At 43.7% G+C, this 16,243-nt stretch overlaps 1 protein-coding gene across 1 annotated transcript; it reads right to left on the bottom strand.

Moving 5' to 3' along the window:
• Positions 1–2,494: 2,494 nt before the first annotated feature.
• On the bottom strand, positions 2,495–16,036 carry LOC109507252 (sodium/potassium-transporting ATPase subunit alpha-1). The gene is made up of 23 exons (XM_019856552.1): positions 15,853–16,036; positions 15,473–15,583; positions 13,287–13,346; positions 12,101–12,202; positions 11,908–12,009; positions 11,715–11,828; positions 11,505–11,639; positions 11,280–11,397; positions 10,936–11,204; positions 10,550–10,858; positions 9,979–10,113; positions 9,568–9,760; positions 9,169–9,344; positions 8,948–9,084; positions 7,619–7,769; positions 7,364–7,532; positions 7,097–7,251; positions 6,894–7,017; positions 6,628–6,773; positions 6,385–6,515; positions 5,736–5,837; positions 4,976–5,067; positions 2,495–2,650 (listed from the first exon to the last, which is right to left on the bottom strand). The coding sequence occupies exons 1-23, from the start codon at positions 15,862–15,864 to the stop codon at positions 2,622–2,624; spliced, it is 3,072 nt and encodes a 1,023-aa protein (XP_019712111.1). The 5' UTR covers positions 15,865–16,036; the 3' UTR covers positions 2,495–2,621.
• Between the last annotated feature and the right edge of the window lie 207 nt (positions 16,037–16,243).

Raw genomic sequence — 16,243 nt, forward strand, 5'->3', positions numbered from 1 at the left:
GCCAGCTTGCTTGTTTCCAAATTCTCATTCACACGTTGATGAGCAATTTTCTCTTGTGTGGCAAAAAAAAAAAAAAAAAGTGTCATCAAATGGAATTTGTCATACACACACACAGGCCCCTTTTGGCTGTGGGGCCCACTTGGCATATCCACGCCTCTTCTCCCCTGACAAGTGGAGCCCCTGCTCATTGTTTCTTCAAACACATTTCTCTGGCTTGCTGCTGCCACTGGGAGAACTGTGCTGGCTCCACGATGCTGAGTGCACTCTGTCACCTTTGCAGAGAGGCAAGGTTGGAGGTTGAAAGACACTGTAGCTATAGCTGACAGGCCAAGCAGAGCCTCGGGGCCCATTTCCACTATGGAGTATGTTGCTGAGAGGTAAATTCTCTGTGGACTTACAATAAAGCTTGGGACACTTCAACCTTAAAACTTTCAATGCATTTTCTGTGGATGCGTCGCAAATCGGCAAACAAAATTCCAGGTGGACTTAATGCACAGATGGGCGCACAGCAGCAGCTCAGTGCTTGAGCACGTGCATGCAAGCGTGTTTGTGAGCTGTATTTTTGTTTTGCATTCATATCCCCGCATGTGCAATCAGTGTCGCTTGCGTGTTGCCAGTTTTGCTCTATAAATAGCATCGATTTTATTTAGGTGTTAGAGAGAGAGTCTGAAGGGGGCGTCTCAAATGAGTTGCCATAGCAACAGGCACGTTCTGGTGCTTGTGAACGGAGGATGAAGGCATGATATGTCTCTCTCTCTCTCTCTCTCTCTCTCTCTCTCTCTCTCTCTCTCTCTCTCTCTCTCTCTCTCTCTCTCTCTCTCTGTCTCTCTTTCTCTCTCTCTCTCCACCCCCCATAGTTGAATTGTGCACTGGCATGAGCAGTTGTATGAAATATTTTAAGCAAAGCATCGATGAAAACACATTCACAGCCAAAATAAGGCCATTATTTTCTTTCATCTTCTCTTTCTTGTGTTTTCTTTTTTTTTTTTTTTTTTAATGGCACAGACTCATCTCTTGGCCTGCTAAAATGCTGCCTCAGGAGGATGTCTGACACAACTAGGCATCAACGCAGACGCTGAAGTCTCCTGCTATTCAAGTATCACGTATCAAGTACAACTTTATTGTCAAATGTGCTGTACAGCACAGATGAAATTTCTCTCAAAACAACATAAAACAAGAGGAGCCGCTGCGGGTTCCCGCGCCACCATCAAAAGAAAAGTTAATATAAAATGACAAAATAATACAAGACAACACATTAGGCACAGACAATCGTGCAATCTTAACCACTTTCTTGCATGTGTGGACTAGATGTGGATTGTTTTTCAGCATTTTTTGACGACGACATTCATCAAGGAGGAGAGTCTGTGCTTGTTGGTTGCACCTTCTCGGCAGCACGGGTATACCAGCACTGTTTTAGATTGGGAGGAATGTCGGTCCCATTTGACTGTCATTGCTGAACAGCTTCGCTTGTGTTTTTTTGCGCCTGTAATGGGCAGCATTTTTCACAGCCCCGCTTTGTTCAGCGGAGAGGTCGGTGCTGTTGGACAGTCTGCAGCTGGATGGATGCATGGCTTGAGGAGCCGACGATGAGAAGAAAGGACCGTCAGCGCAGAGCACCGATGCGTATGTGGAACTGGGAGTCGCGCCTTGGAATTGAAGCGGATTACGTGGGACAGGAAATGTGAGCCAATCACTTTTCGTCAATGGACGCTACAGCTTCGTGTTTGCTTTCAAAACTTAGCTAGTAGCAGACGTGTGCACATTTTCAGCATGACGCCCCTGATCCACTGGTGAAAGGACACTTGGATCCTCTCCTCTTTCATCTATAACTGCTTCGTACAACAAAGAGGATGCAGAAAAGTGGTTAAGATTGACTGTCTGTGTCTTATGTGTTGTGTTGTAATATATATACAATATATGTAAAAAGTGAGTGTGAACCTACACAGGAGGAGTGAAGGGTCCTTAATGATGACAAAGGTAAACACAGAGGTGATAGCTTGAGTTCACTTAGGGTCTCGTTGAATGAATGCTCAACAGTGTGACCCTTTGCAAACACCGGCTCTTGAGATAATGGACACACACACACACACACACACACACACGCACACGCACACACACACACGCACATGCATTGACACACACGCACATGCATTGACACACACGCTGTTTCTGGTTGCTGTAGATAATGCTGACACGATTAACAGATGGGATGATTAGTACACCAACAGAATCTCGCCCAGTTAATGTTTTGTATCTTAGGGCTGTTAATATACTCTCCTTTCTTGCTGCGCTCTAACTTTGCATACAACTCCAGGACCCAACTTTTTGGAGCAGCTGAGGCAGAAAATCCTTTTGCTTGTTGACCAGACGTGATTCACTGGTGCATAACCGCTGACCCTTAAAACCCCTCCCACCCTCCAAGTGCAATTTCCACCCCTGCACGTCCCTTGAAGCAAAAATAAAAGCATGTTGACAGAAATAAGTCGCAAGTAGCCTTGTTTTACATAATAGTTGGGTGATGTTTATTGACATGTAAATCAAGGAAATTAGTTTATTGATGGAATCTGTGTGGTTCCTCAAGCTTGTATGTAACATGGCAGTAAATAATGTCCCACTCGGGCTCAGTAGTAGGTCTCCTGCTCCACCCAACCTAGAAATCAAAGGAGACACAATTAATTAGCAGCTTTGCCAGAAGGTCACACAGAGAGTATTCTCTATGAATGCGCAATAATTATTGACCAGAGAATTATCATATGATCAAATCCGATCACATTATACAAAGCTCTGATTAAAAAAATAAATAAATAAAAAATCCGAGAATAAAGATGGAAATTCAATCTTATGAAGCAGTACTTTAAGGTCGGGGCACTCCTTTATATCGTACATGTCATGGTTCTGTTTGCGGCCAACAGGTGGCACTGTAGGGCTCCGCCTGCAGCTGCACACCTGTTGGTCATTATGTCATTAGTTGTTTAAAAGGACTCCCAGCACGACCACTCATTGTCGGGTCATTGCTTGTCTGTCATGTTTCGGTCACTGTTAGTTTTTTAGCTTCAGCCATGGTTTTTGTTTGATACTTTGGATTATTTTTGTTCTTAGTACTTTGTGTTGGATTTAGTTTTCTGTGTTTTTATCAATACAATTGGTCAAGTACACCCTGCTCCTCCTTCCTGCCTGCTTTTTGGGGTCCTCCACCACCTCCGGTACGTGACAGAATAGGCCTGTTGTAACCTTGGAACTTGAGCTTGCTCATAACGAACGCAGCGTGGGTCATGTGATACATGTTACTGACATAAACGTGCGTTGAGCTCACAGCAAACAAGCATGGCATCGATTGTGTTTTCCGCAAGGAGGGGAATAAAATCGAGCTTCAACACAACATATCTTATCGGCCACTAAAACATTGCTACGACGGTGTTTTGAAAGCCCACAAACACACCTGTGCTTTAAAGAGACTACCCGAAAGCCATTCTTGAAGAAGATCCTAAACATTTTGCCAGAGATAACTCAAGGGCTAAAACAATCTGTAATTTCATGAGGGAAATGATGGGTGCTTGATAATCAACCCGTTACCATCATTGAGGGCTCTGGCTTTTGTCAATTAATAAACCACTGAAAAGTGGAAATAAGCAGACAAGTACCATGACTGATTTATGGATGTGATGTTAGCCTGACTAGCTTTGCTAGCATGCTAGGTCTGACCTCGCGGTGGATGTATGAGAACTTCAAACTCTACAGGGCGGTGCGATATGGAGAGTTCAGTTGTGCATTCACTATATTTATATATTTTTTTTCAATTCACATTTTGAGGTTGCAATACTTTTTAGTGCACTTTATGAATCATTATCCAAGAGTTTGTGGACTCCTAGAAGCCTTTATTCTTAAATTTTTTTTATCAGTAATGTGCATCCAGGACGGTGACATAGAATAGTTATTTCAGCAAAAGAACATCTAGAGGGGGATCTGCATTTTCAATCATGGGTCTATGACTATCGGTACTCATTTGCATGTACATGCCAGGTGATATTCATTCCCTGTATCTTTTCCTTATGCACGAAGCTGAATATTTGAGAATTTCTTTCCTTCAGGTGTGCACAAACTAGTTAACTCAAAAAATGAACCCGCAATCCGTCATCGGCTTCAGTTTTGAGAAACAAGAATTTTATAGCATCTGTTTGAAAAAAAAAAATATATATACCGTGCGTGCCTAGTATACTCATAGTAAATACTGGCAATATCATCATCTCATGGTGAATGTGACCACTGTTGCTGTTACAGTTAATACAAGATTAATTCCGTTGAGATGAGGCGGATGTTGCATTTGTTGCATGAATCCCTGAGATAATAGCATCATTCTTGAGCAAAAAAAAAAGGGAGAATCTAATTTTGTTACAAACCAACTTTTATGAATGTTGAGCTGCACTAAAAATGTTTTAGGTTGGAATGTTTGGTTTTAGTTGTGATCGTGACAGTCACGTTGTTCACCATGGATGGGCAGCACTCACCCATGTGTGCCGCAAGGCTCAGATGTAGCACGCATGCGCGCGCGCGCGCACACACACACACACACACACACACACACACACACACACACAAACTCTGTGTATCGAAACGCAGCTGCATCATCATAAGCCTGCATACAGGTTCTGCTTGTTTCATTCAGGCAGTGGGTAGAATCAAGCATTAACAATGGCTGAGTTGAGAGTTCAAATCCCACAAGGACCCACCATCTGCTCGGGCTCGCTGATCCGCACTGAGTCATTGAATGTTGTAAATGCATGCACATATTGGGTCAGCCTTGCTATGAATGCTGGAATGCTGATGTCACGCCATTATGGAATGAAAAGTACTGCCACCAGCTCACTTCTTTGCTACATGCATTAAACTACGTGCATGTTAATAGTTGATAAACACCAACCACATTTAGCAACCATTCTTCAAACATCTGATAGAAGAGGAAAAAAATTCATCTTACCGCCTGGGTTGCGTCTGAGGATGTATCTTCTTGCCTCATCATAGAGGAAGATCAGCAGTGAATAGGGGAAGGCGCAGAACCACCAGCACGGCCTGAGGTCATAGACAGACAGCCACAGAGATTAGACATGACAAATGATGGGAAGGTGAGTTGTTAAATTTTGTGTCCTGTGCCACATTCTACATGGGTTCCAGTTTTAGGGGTACAACAGCATGTCCCTGGTGGTAACTTCAACGATTTTACTTGTGAGCCCAAGGCCCTGGGATTTTACTTTGTTCAACATGGAAAAATATTTGCCTTTTAGGCCCAGGGTTCAAAAAGTTACCTTCCAGTATTGCTTCTATCGACACAAATGTTTGTCATTTTGTCAACTGTACAATTGAAGAATCAAAACAATGTCGAAATATAAAGTGGTTTAAAAGAATGAATGAAAATATGCTATACATAGAGTATGGGCAAGGGTATGAATGGGGGGGAGATGTACAAAATTGTGCATAGTTAGTTTGGCCCCATCCAAAGCCTTCTCCCAGGTGGACAAGCCTAATAATCCCCTCATGCACCCGAAAGGCATCCCAAGCAGTGACTCTACTCTGAGTCCCTCTCAGGTAACAAAGGGTGAACTTTGCCTTTTGGCTCATTACAGTTCACCGCGAAAGAACAGTACAGCAACAATTTATCTGTCAATGGTGAACAAAACCTCACACAAAGGCGTTGAAAAGGAATATTGGGACATTGTTAGTGATTGTGCATATTTACTCACTTGAGAGGGTACATTCTTAGGGCAACGTCCATGCCAGGGCAGTATGATAAGAAAGCAGCCAGGGCTGTCTCTTCAAACAGTCCAAAGATAAGTATGCGGTTCCTGGGGGGGAAAATAATTAGCACAGTTAGTTCTGTTGGCTTTTACTTGTGAAAACTCTGCGAGAGGCAAGATGGCAAGCCCACCCCGCTCACCATCTAATCTAAAAGGTGCTTTCTACTTGAGGTGGGCACTGCATCAATATTGACAGTTGACAGACACACTGGCGGACCGGTGAAATTTATTGATGGAAGCGCAGTTAGAATAACATGACGGACTGACAATTACAGTTTGGTTTGGCTTGAAAAAATGGTGAAATGACAAATTGACCGTCAAAATTTGGTAAATTGTCCATTTCTGATTTGTATCGCCAGCTTTTTGAGTGATTCAGTTGGAAAATGACTTGTGTGAATACACAAGTATCGTAATCCCCACCCTCTAGTCATTTTCATGTTTTTTTTGTTTTAAAGTGCTATATGTAAATAAAAGTGAGTTCTGCAAATTTTCTGTTGGTGCAAAATTTGTTTTTTTTTCCATATGATTATTGCCATGAAAAACAAACATTAGCTTCAACAGAAACAGCTCTTTCATCATACAAACATGGACATACTTCATGCCCTGCTGCAGGATAGAGTTCCTCCTGGTCTTGCAGATTATCAAATCGGCCCATTGCACAATGACAATACTGGCGAAAAAGGCTGTGTGGCATGTGAACTCAACAATCTTCCTTCGCTCGTATGTCTGGATGGAAACAAAACAGACAAACAAAATCAAATGCCATTCGGGCCCTTTCCGAAACAAATGTATAATTTTAGGCTTTTGAAAGTCACTGCTTTCTATGAGCATCACTGACCCATTGCTGCCCGTAGCTGTCCTCCAGGTCATTTACATGTTTGTCATCCCAGAGCACTCGAATTCCCAATAAGTCCATGGGCAGGAAGCCGTTCTCTGCCAGGATCACAAAGTACGTGAAGAAGCCTGCCGTGGCCTGCATCATACCTAGTGGAGGATCGCAACACAGAACTTCAGAACTGAGACATAAAGCAATACAGAGGAGCTTTCTGTTTGTAAGAGACAAGGTGGGTATTTATTTTCCGGGTTCAAGCAGAATAAAAGTACCAATTTGTCCATAGGCGATGCTGATAAGCCTCTCGTTCACTAGTTTGTCTGTTTTGGGATTTCTCGGCTGTCTCTTCATGATATCACTCTCGGCTGCTTCGTATGCCAGGGAGATGGCAGGAACCTGGGGAGCGGTGAACAAGACACAAATGTCACAGCGGAAAGTTGGGACCAAAGTTTCCTCAAAGATATCAGACACCCACCATGTCAGTTCCCAGGTCGATACAGAGGATAGTGACGGTTCCCAAAGGCAGGGGGATATTAGCAATGATAAAGAGGAGGAAGGGCGAAATCTCAGGGATGTTGCTGGTGAGTGTGTAGGCGATGGACTTTTTCAAGTTGTCAAAAATCAGGCGGCCTGAGCAATGGAATACAAGCAAACAAACATGTTTACATGGATATTACTCACGGACGGAGGAGCCAACATGACTGTGCAACTGACAAGTGTCATCTGAAAAACACCACATTACCTTCTTCAACTCCTGTGACAATAGAGGCAAAGTTGTCATCCAGCAGGATCATGTCAGCCGCCTGCTTGGAGACGTCAGATCCAGCAATCCCCATAGCGACACCTATGTCAGCCTTCTTCAGCGCTGGAGAGTCATTGACGCCATCACCAGTCACGGCAACAATGGCTCCCTGGATGGTGACGCGCGACCAACAGATTTAGGGAGCTGTCAGCAACTTTTCACAAGAGTTGCCATGCATACGACTGAATTTCCGACCTGTCGCTGGCAGCCCTCCACAATGATCAGTTTCTGCTGCGGGGAGGTTCTGGCAAAGACAATCTCGGTGTGGTGCCTCAGGATGTCGTCAAGCTGCTCTGAGGTCATCTCCTTCAGCTCCCCACCGTGGACAACACAGGCCTTAGCGTCTCTGAACAGGGAATCAAGGTAGCATGAGCTGACATCCTGGTTTGGTTCAGTTAACTGCAATACAGCTTTTTCCATTTTATAGGGCGGAAACAGCACCGCCCTGCTTTTCAACACACATTGAGTGGATGACAGAAATTTTGAAATACCATTGTTTATAATGGTTTGAGAAATGATGATATGTGTGGTATGTTATTTTACTTATTTAATTTGTTGTTGACCAACATGCTGCTCTGGTGTCACAACGTTTACATCCTGCCAAAATAATTTGCTGTGGAAGCCCAAGGCGGATCATCATTTACTGTTTCAACTTGTGCCATAGTCAAGTGAATTGTGAATTGAACTGAAGCTCTTTGTGAAAATGTGGCTCAGGGTACCAAAATAACTGAACCCGAAGGTATCATGTGCTGACACACTTTTGTTTGGGTAACAAATAAAGTTGTTTGGTACCCAATGAGGGGAGCTAAACACTGCAGGACAATGAATGGAAAGAGAAGATGCCGATCACAGTTTGTGCAAGTCCAAAATATGGGGCAAAAGAAGAAGAAAAGTGAACCAGAAACAAAGTTTGAGAGCCACCTCATAAATGCAGACAATGAATCGCTTCATACTCTTTGAGTGGCAGCTGCGGCGCTTTATCTCACTGACATAAGCCTCTTTCGCACAAACCATCTAAGCCGATGGTTTCACATCTTTTTCGCGGCTGTCCTGTGTGTCTGATACCGATACAGAGTTGAGGTTGATGTCGACGCAGCAATTTACCGGCTTCAGACATAATATCAGAGGTTTAACAGAGGTAGAAAGACGCAATGCGTGAAGTTGTGTGACCAGCTTTGGAGCGTTGTCCCTGAAATGGACAAGTGGAATAAATGCTGTCTCACTGTCACAACTCTGATGAGCCAACTTCCCGGAAATACAGGGTGAAAACATGTTCTAGGAAAGAAAAAAGATTTGCTCTGCGGTGAAGGCAATCAAGTTACAAATTCTGAAGGCGCAGCAGAGTGATTAATGTGTTTGTGAAAGTCCAGATTTATTTGTCTGCAATGACTCAGGGGTAAAAGCGTTTGTGCTGAGTGCAGTGCAGAAGGTGATTTAAAGATCAGCTTCAGAAAGAGGGTATATTTTAAATGTTGCGAATATTTTAAAATACCAACCGTCACAAGGTCTGAGATGAGTACAAACCTGGGATTGACTTCGGACACTGGAACATTCAAGCGAGCTGCAATGTCTTCAACTGTCTCGTTGCCCTCAGAGATGATGCCAACGCCCTTGGCGATGGCTTTGGCCGTGATTGGATGATCGCCTGTTACCATAATAACCTTTGGGAGTTGAGGAAGGTAAAATTGTTGATGGAATGAGTGACAATGGACACAATTCGCCGGCACTTTCGAATGTAATTTTACCTTGATTCCAGCGCTCCTGCATTTTCCAACAGCATCTGGCACAGCGGCACGAGGAGGATCGATCATGGACATGAGGCCAATGAAGCACAACTTCTCGGTAGGAAAGTTGACCTCATCAGTGTCAAATGCAAAGCCCTCTGGGAACTGATCATCAGGCAAATTGAAATGGCAAAAACCTGAAAGTGTTTGATATCATTTAGACATCCATTTCTATCCATATCACCAGTCAGTCAGACAAATCACACTGACAAGCAATGTAGATTTGTAATTGAACGTAACATGCTGTTTGTGATTTTGAACTGATGGAGAAAACCAGATTGGCCAAAGAAAAGCCACAAAACATCCAATGGCTATTTTTTCGGAGCCCATTCCTGACCTCAGATTTTTCCAAGGACTTACCAAGCACTCTTTCTCCAAGTCCTCCGAGCTCAACATAGGCATTTTGGAAAGCGTCTTTCATTTCCTCATCGAGTGGTTGTTCTTTGCCTTGTATCATGATGGTGGAGCAGCGATCCAAAATTCTCTCTGGAGCACCCTTCATGACCAGCAGATGTTTGGTCTCTCCAGAGGTTGAGTTCTTATGGATGGAGAGCTGCAAAACAAGTCAGGTAAACCTTATTTTTAAACGCAAGCCAGACGGGATGTTAAGCAGGTCAATATATAAACGTGAAATAACGTTCCATTGTCTCTTTGTTGGACCTTATTCACTGTCCAAAAATGGCTTAGTAAGGCAATGAAGAATCCGTCCACCAGGGGGCATATGTGAGCGGATTATCTGCATTCATGTTTTTCCTTTTTTTTGCTGTTTACCTGGTACTTGTTGGTGGAGTTGAAGGGGATTTCGGCAATCTTTTGGTATTTCTCTCGCATGCCTTTGACAGATCCACAGCACAACTCAATGCATTTGAGTAGAGCGGCCTCAGAGGCGTCTCCAGCTACATCCCTCTGTCAATTGAAAGTAGTCAGATCAGTGGAAACATTACAACCACAAGTGCTATTTTGCATACTTTTCACAGTTTGGTGGTGTCAATTATGGAACCGATCTGGAATATCTGCCAAGGAACTAAAGCCATTTATGAAAACATTTCATTAAACAGAAAGCTTTTCATGAAGATTTGTTGTTCATTTGGTTTGCGGTGGCTTTCTTCCCCGTTCATACTGCTGAGAAACTCACCGTGTGTCTTTGATTTAATCAACACCTATATATTACTGTGTCGATGACATCAGCTTTGTCCACCAATTAATTAAACACGGCTTTATAACAAAGTTATAGATATCCTTGTCTATTGGTCAATTATTCACACTTTTTTTTACTTTCTTTTTTGCAGCACAAACCAAAAAGTCCAGGACCCGATACAGTGACGAAATAACGAGTTAATACCTTTAGGATGGGAATGTTGCTCTGCTCTGCCAGGAAGACAGCACGATTACAGAGTCCAGCAATTCTGGCCAGGGCAGCCCAGGACTCAGAGCTCCTGTCAAAGGATGTTCCACTTTGGTTCTCAGTAGTGTCTGCCTCGTGGATCTGGTTATCAAACCACATGTGGGCAACGGTCATCCTGTTTTGGGTCAAGGTTCCAGTCTTGTCTGAGCAGATGGTGGAGGTGGAGCCGAGGGTCTCAACGGCTTCCAGATTCTTCACCAAGCAATTCTTCTTGGCCATCCGCTTGGCAGTCAGAGTCAAACATACCTGGAGACATCCAGCGTTATGGTGGCATTCAAACAAGTAAAAACAAGTTAGTAGAGTTGAACTCCAGCAAAACTCACAGTGACAGTTGCCAGGAGGCCCTCCGGCACATTGGCGACGATGATACCAATGAGGAAGATGACGGCTTCCAGCCACCCATACCCAAGAATGAGGGAGAGGATGAAAAAGGACACACCCAGGAAGACTGCTACACCAGTGATAATATGGATGAAGTGCTCGATCTCAATGGCAATGGGAGTTTTGCCGCCTTCCAAACTAGATGCCAGGGTCGCAATGCGCCCCATGACGGTGCGGTCTCCTGTGTTGATGACGATTCCTCTGGCTGTGCCTGTAGAAAGGTTTTTCAAGGTCATTCAAGATTCGAGAAACAAATACCTTGCTGATGGTTTGTCATAAGCAAGACCTTCGACGCAGTTTGTGGAGAAGAAAGCAATGTTTCTCGTCTCCAAGGGGTTGTCGTTGGAGAAGTCTGGCGTACGGGTCTGTGGCTCAGATTCACCAGTCAAAGAGGAGTTGTCCACCTGGACGGCGAGAGCCATGGTGAAATAAACAAAAAAATGCATTATAAGATGGCCTGTTTTAAATCAGCATGCCAAACAAAGGCCTGTTTCATGAGATGAATACTAACCTTGCAACCATGGGCAGAGATGATTCGTAGATCCGCGGGAATCCTGTCGCCACCTTTTACCTCCACTAGGTCTCCCGCCACCACATCCTCGGCATTTATGTGGTTTTTCTCTCCGTCACGGATAACCAAGGCTTGCTGTGTATGAAACATGAAGGCAGGTCATCTTTGGCGCCTCCGTGTGAAAGTTGATCTGGATTAGTCGAAGCTCACCTGCGGGACAAGATTTTTGAAGGACTCCATGATCTTGGAGCTCTTGGCCTCTTGGTAGTAGGAGAAGCAGCCGGTGATGATGACGACAGCGGAGAGCACAACACCCAGGTACAACTGCAAGAGCAGGAATTGTTAAACAAACAGTGTTGATCGAACATGCTTCACACACTCACGCTCACAAAGACTGTTTTACGTTATCATTGGCGGGTTCATCTTCAGAGGCAGCCTGGATGCCATATGCAAGGAAGCAGAGAATGGCGCCAATCCAGAGCAACATCGAGAAACCTCCAAAAAGCTAGCAAGGAGATATTTGGAATTCACAATGAACATGATGGAGAAATTGTTCATATTGAATCACTTCAATCCAGAATGGAAATTAATTTCACCTGTCTACAAAACTTCACCCACTCAGGGGTAGTGGGTGGCGGCGTGAGAGCGTTCGGACCATCCCGCAGCAGAATCTCCTTTGCTCTGGTGGAAGACAGACCCTAAACAGGGGTGAAACAATTATAAGAATTCAAAAAGAATAATTCATTGAATGAGCGTGTACAGTATATGCAAAATGGGGAGAAGAATTCAAGTTTGGTACAGTTAAAAAAAAAAAAAAACATTTAAAAAGTTGCTGTGTCCAAAATTAAATGTGTGATAATGGCAAGGAGCAAGGTCGTGATATTCTGGAACAGTTTGTACTCAGACGCTCAAGTCAAGGTCATGTTTTTGTTAGAGAGCAAAAAAAAAAAAAATTGTGAGAGTCAATGAGAATGAAGACTTTGTTTTGGGGAAAACTGAGACAGGTCAAGTTTCAGGAGATAATCAACATCAGTCCAGTGTCTGGTTTATGTGAGGTTGTATTGTGCTTGTAGTCGGATCCCATTCGTGCTCAGCCAGGTCGCCCTCAAGCTGAAATTTGTTTGACAAAATGAATAAAGAAATTGCTAAATGAAGGCAGCCATGTCTATGAAGACCCGAGGAGATGTAAGATGGAACAGAGATGGATTCAAAATAATAACATTTAATATAATCATCTGTAGGCGGCCCGGTAGTCCAGTGGTTAGCACGTCGACTTCACAGTGTAGGGGTACTGGGTTCAATTCCAGCTCCGGCCTCCCTGTGTGGAGTTTTGCATGTTCTCCCCGGGCCTGCGTGGGTTTTCTCCGGGTGCTCCGGTTTCCTTCCACGTTCCAAAAACATGCGCAGCAGGCTGATTGAACACCCTAAATTGTCCCTAGGTGTGTGTGTGAGCGCGCATGGTTGTTCGTCTCTGTGTGCCCTGCGATTGGCTGGCAACCGGTTCAGGGTGTCCCTCGCCTACTGCCCGAAGACAGCTGGGATAGGCTCCAGCTCCCCCCGCGACCCTTGTTAGGATTAAGCGGTTCGGAAGATGGATGGATAATCATCTGTAAATCTATTTTCTACCACTATATTAATATCGGCGAGGGACAAGTATGTACATGCTGCTGGTGAGTGTTTTTATTTATAGTACTATTTGAATCTCTTGTATCTATTTGAATTGTTCTGTCTTGTTTGGGCATGAACACAATAACCGTAAGACACATTCTAATCTAAACTCACCCTAGCCAGGTCGGTTCCGTACTTCCTATGAAGTTCATCCAAGGTGAGCTTGTGGTCATCCTAAAGTAGAAGAAGAGACAGTGAGAAAGATTTTCAGTAACAATCCCCTTTGGAGAAAAATTGACTGTCATTTCCTCTAAAGGGAACTCCAAGATGACAGCTAAAATGCAGGCTATGAGTCTGCTGAAAGAAATTTCCACCCAATGAACCACTGCTGCACCAGAAGATTGCTTAAGTGCTTGGCATTTAACAATAGCCGTGTCAACATGGCTTACACACTGCTTCATGTGTTTACTTAGAAAAGTGATGTAACCAAGAGGGATATGAGTGAGGGATATGAACAAGAGGCTCTGACGTGCATGCATGCGCCTACACAGCATCTGTGTTTGAACGCCCACAAGTAAAAAGCTAGATGTATTACGGATGATAAACCACCGGTCCTCTATCTAATTCCAGCCTCCAAATTTGATGGCACTCAAAGGCATTTTAAACATTTTTCAAAGTTCAGACATTAAATAAGAATTCAGTCTCAGTCTTCATTCAAGAGAAGATGTAGCACCATTGAGATAAATATGCACGCATCTCCATTCATGACTCACTGTGTAGATTTGCATTAAAGAATGAAATAATCATTAACAGCTTCATCATTGTTTCACTAATGCCGCAGTTGTTTCTTTCCTTTGAGAAACAACGGCAAACTTTAATGGAAAAGCTTTTGAAAAGGTTACTGAATAATAGGGATGGTTGTGGGTGACGCCAAGCTGCTAATACAGTTGTTATGGTTCCACTATGTCCTTCAGTGGTGCGAGGACTTTGAGTTCAAGTTCAGACATACTGAGGCTCATAATCATTAATATTTCATCCGAAGAGCAATTTTATTGCGTGTGTACTTTAAATTCAGCTGCAATGGGAAGACACATTCGTGGGACTCTTTCAAAATACGGTAGAGGCCACCAACCATAGAACATGCTGTACATGCATCGAAAGGTGCTTAGTAAGCTGATCTCAACCAGCACTGATCAATGTGACCTTGTCAATGTCAATTAAGACAACTGATCAAACATTATTCAAAGAAAGACGCAAAAAAAAAAAAAATGTCTGAACATTTTATATTATTTGAGCGGAAGTTGGACTGTAGCAGACGTGTGCACATTTTCAGCATGACGTCTTTGATCCACTGGTGAAAAGGACACTTTTGTTCGCTCCTCTTTCACCTATAACTGTTTCAGACAACAAAGTGTATGCAGGAAAAGTGGTTAAGATTGCACGACTGTCTGTGTCTTATGTGTTGTGTTGTTTTATTTTGTCATTTTATGTTAACTGTTCTTTGAGAGGGAAGAAATTTCATCTGTGCTGTATGTTGCACATTTGACAATAAAGTTGTACTTGGCTTGACTTGACTTGATTTGACTGTGAAAAATGTATATTCAGTCCCCGGTATTTAAGTTTGTGCTCACAAACGACGACATCATGACCCGACCCAGTGAAGGACATTGTCAGATCTGAAGGTTACACTCTCCTTATTTCCTTCCTCCAGCACACAGACAGAATATTTGCAAAGCTCCTCCTGCCAAGTGGCAAATACTTGATTGTGGCAATCGACTGGGACACAGAACTTCTCTGTGTATTGACACAAAACATTTTTTTTTCTTGATGTGAACTTGGAACTGTTTCGTGACCTTGACAAAATTATAACACTTCTTCATGCCTTAAAAAAGCCCTGAAAGCACTGACAGGCATTCCTGCGTCTCTTCCGACACAGGATATGTCAAATTAAATATTCTCTTGTGCAACAACACAGAGCAGTTACACTTGAGCAACTATGTTTCCACAAAAAGCGTCAAGTTAGTGTTTCTGTGCTGAAAAGTGCTTCTAATGGCTAGTACTGCTTCCCTCAGAGATTGAATAACTTACAGCGTGAAATGACTAACACGTGACGGCGCTTGTATCCGTTTAGAAGGCAGCTCTTGTGAAATTGAGGGCACACAGCCTCCTTTCATGTGACTACGCCATGAGGTCAAAGCCGAGTGTTTGTCCAGGCCATGACGGTGACCAATGGCAGCCAACGGTGGCGTGACAGAGCCTTAGATGGGTCATGCATGACTCCAGGCAGGACGGTTTGGTTTTCGGGTTCAAAAAGGTCGCCACATTTCATGCCTTTTCCGCCATTTACGCAGAGAACTCACCAAATCCACTTCTTTCTTCAGGTCATCCATATTCTTTTTATCCTTCCCCTTCTTGCTTTTCTTGCTCTCGCCATCAGAGGTTGCCGCCAGTTTGTACTCATCTTTCCCTCTCTGGATCAAAAAGATAAGAGGGACAAAATGAGCCTTGGTGAGGGAACGGGCAAATATGCGAGAAATGGCTGCCCCTTTGTTTCTCAAACACTCAGACAGACATGTGCTAATTATCTGTTGAAAGTCAGTCCGTCAGGCAACATTTTGAAAAGACCCCCACATGCACAAATAGCTGAAAGCAAAACTTAGCCGAGCATAACCTCAAAAGGAGCCACAAGACTTCAACAAAACTAGGCCAAAGCATGTGAGCAACAAGTTCCAATACTTACTCCCAGCCCCATACTTGCAGTGTCAGTCCGAGAACAGCCAATCCAATTGTCTTTAAGTTCAACTTTGCTACTCCGCCTCTCTCTCTCTCTCTCTCTCTCTCTCTCTCTCTCTCTCTCTCTCTCTCTCTCTCTCTCCCCCCACAAGCCCTACGTTTCCCTCTCTCGCCCAAGCAGAGAAGATAGGCTGCTTGACATTAGCATACATTTATACCTACCTGTCAAGGGAAAGGGGGGGTCGAAGGAGGAGTTTGGGGGAAGGGGAAATTGAAGGAGGTTGGTTGTGTGTGACTGGGGGTGGTTGAAACCGAACAGGTGAGTAGTGGTGACGTTCATGGTGGTGGGTGTGGACTTAATGGAAGAGTGCGGAAGAGAAACTTGCCCTTCATTTGCT

Source organism: Hippocampus comes, unplaced genomic scaffold (genome assembly GCF_001891065.2).
Source record: "Hippocampus comes isolate QL1 unplaced genomic scaffold, H_comes_QL1_v1.1 scaffold283, whole genome shotgun sequence".
Lineage (NCBI taxonomy): Eukaryota > Metazoa > Chordata > Actinopteri > Syngnathiformes > Syngnathidae > Hippocampus > Hippocampus comes.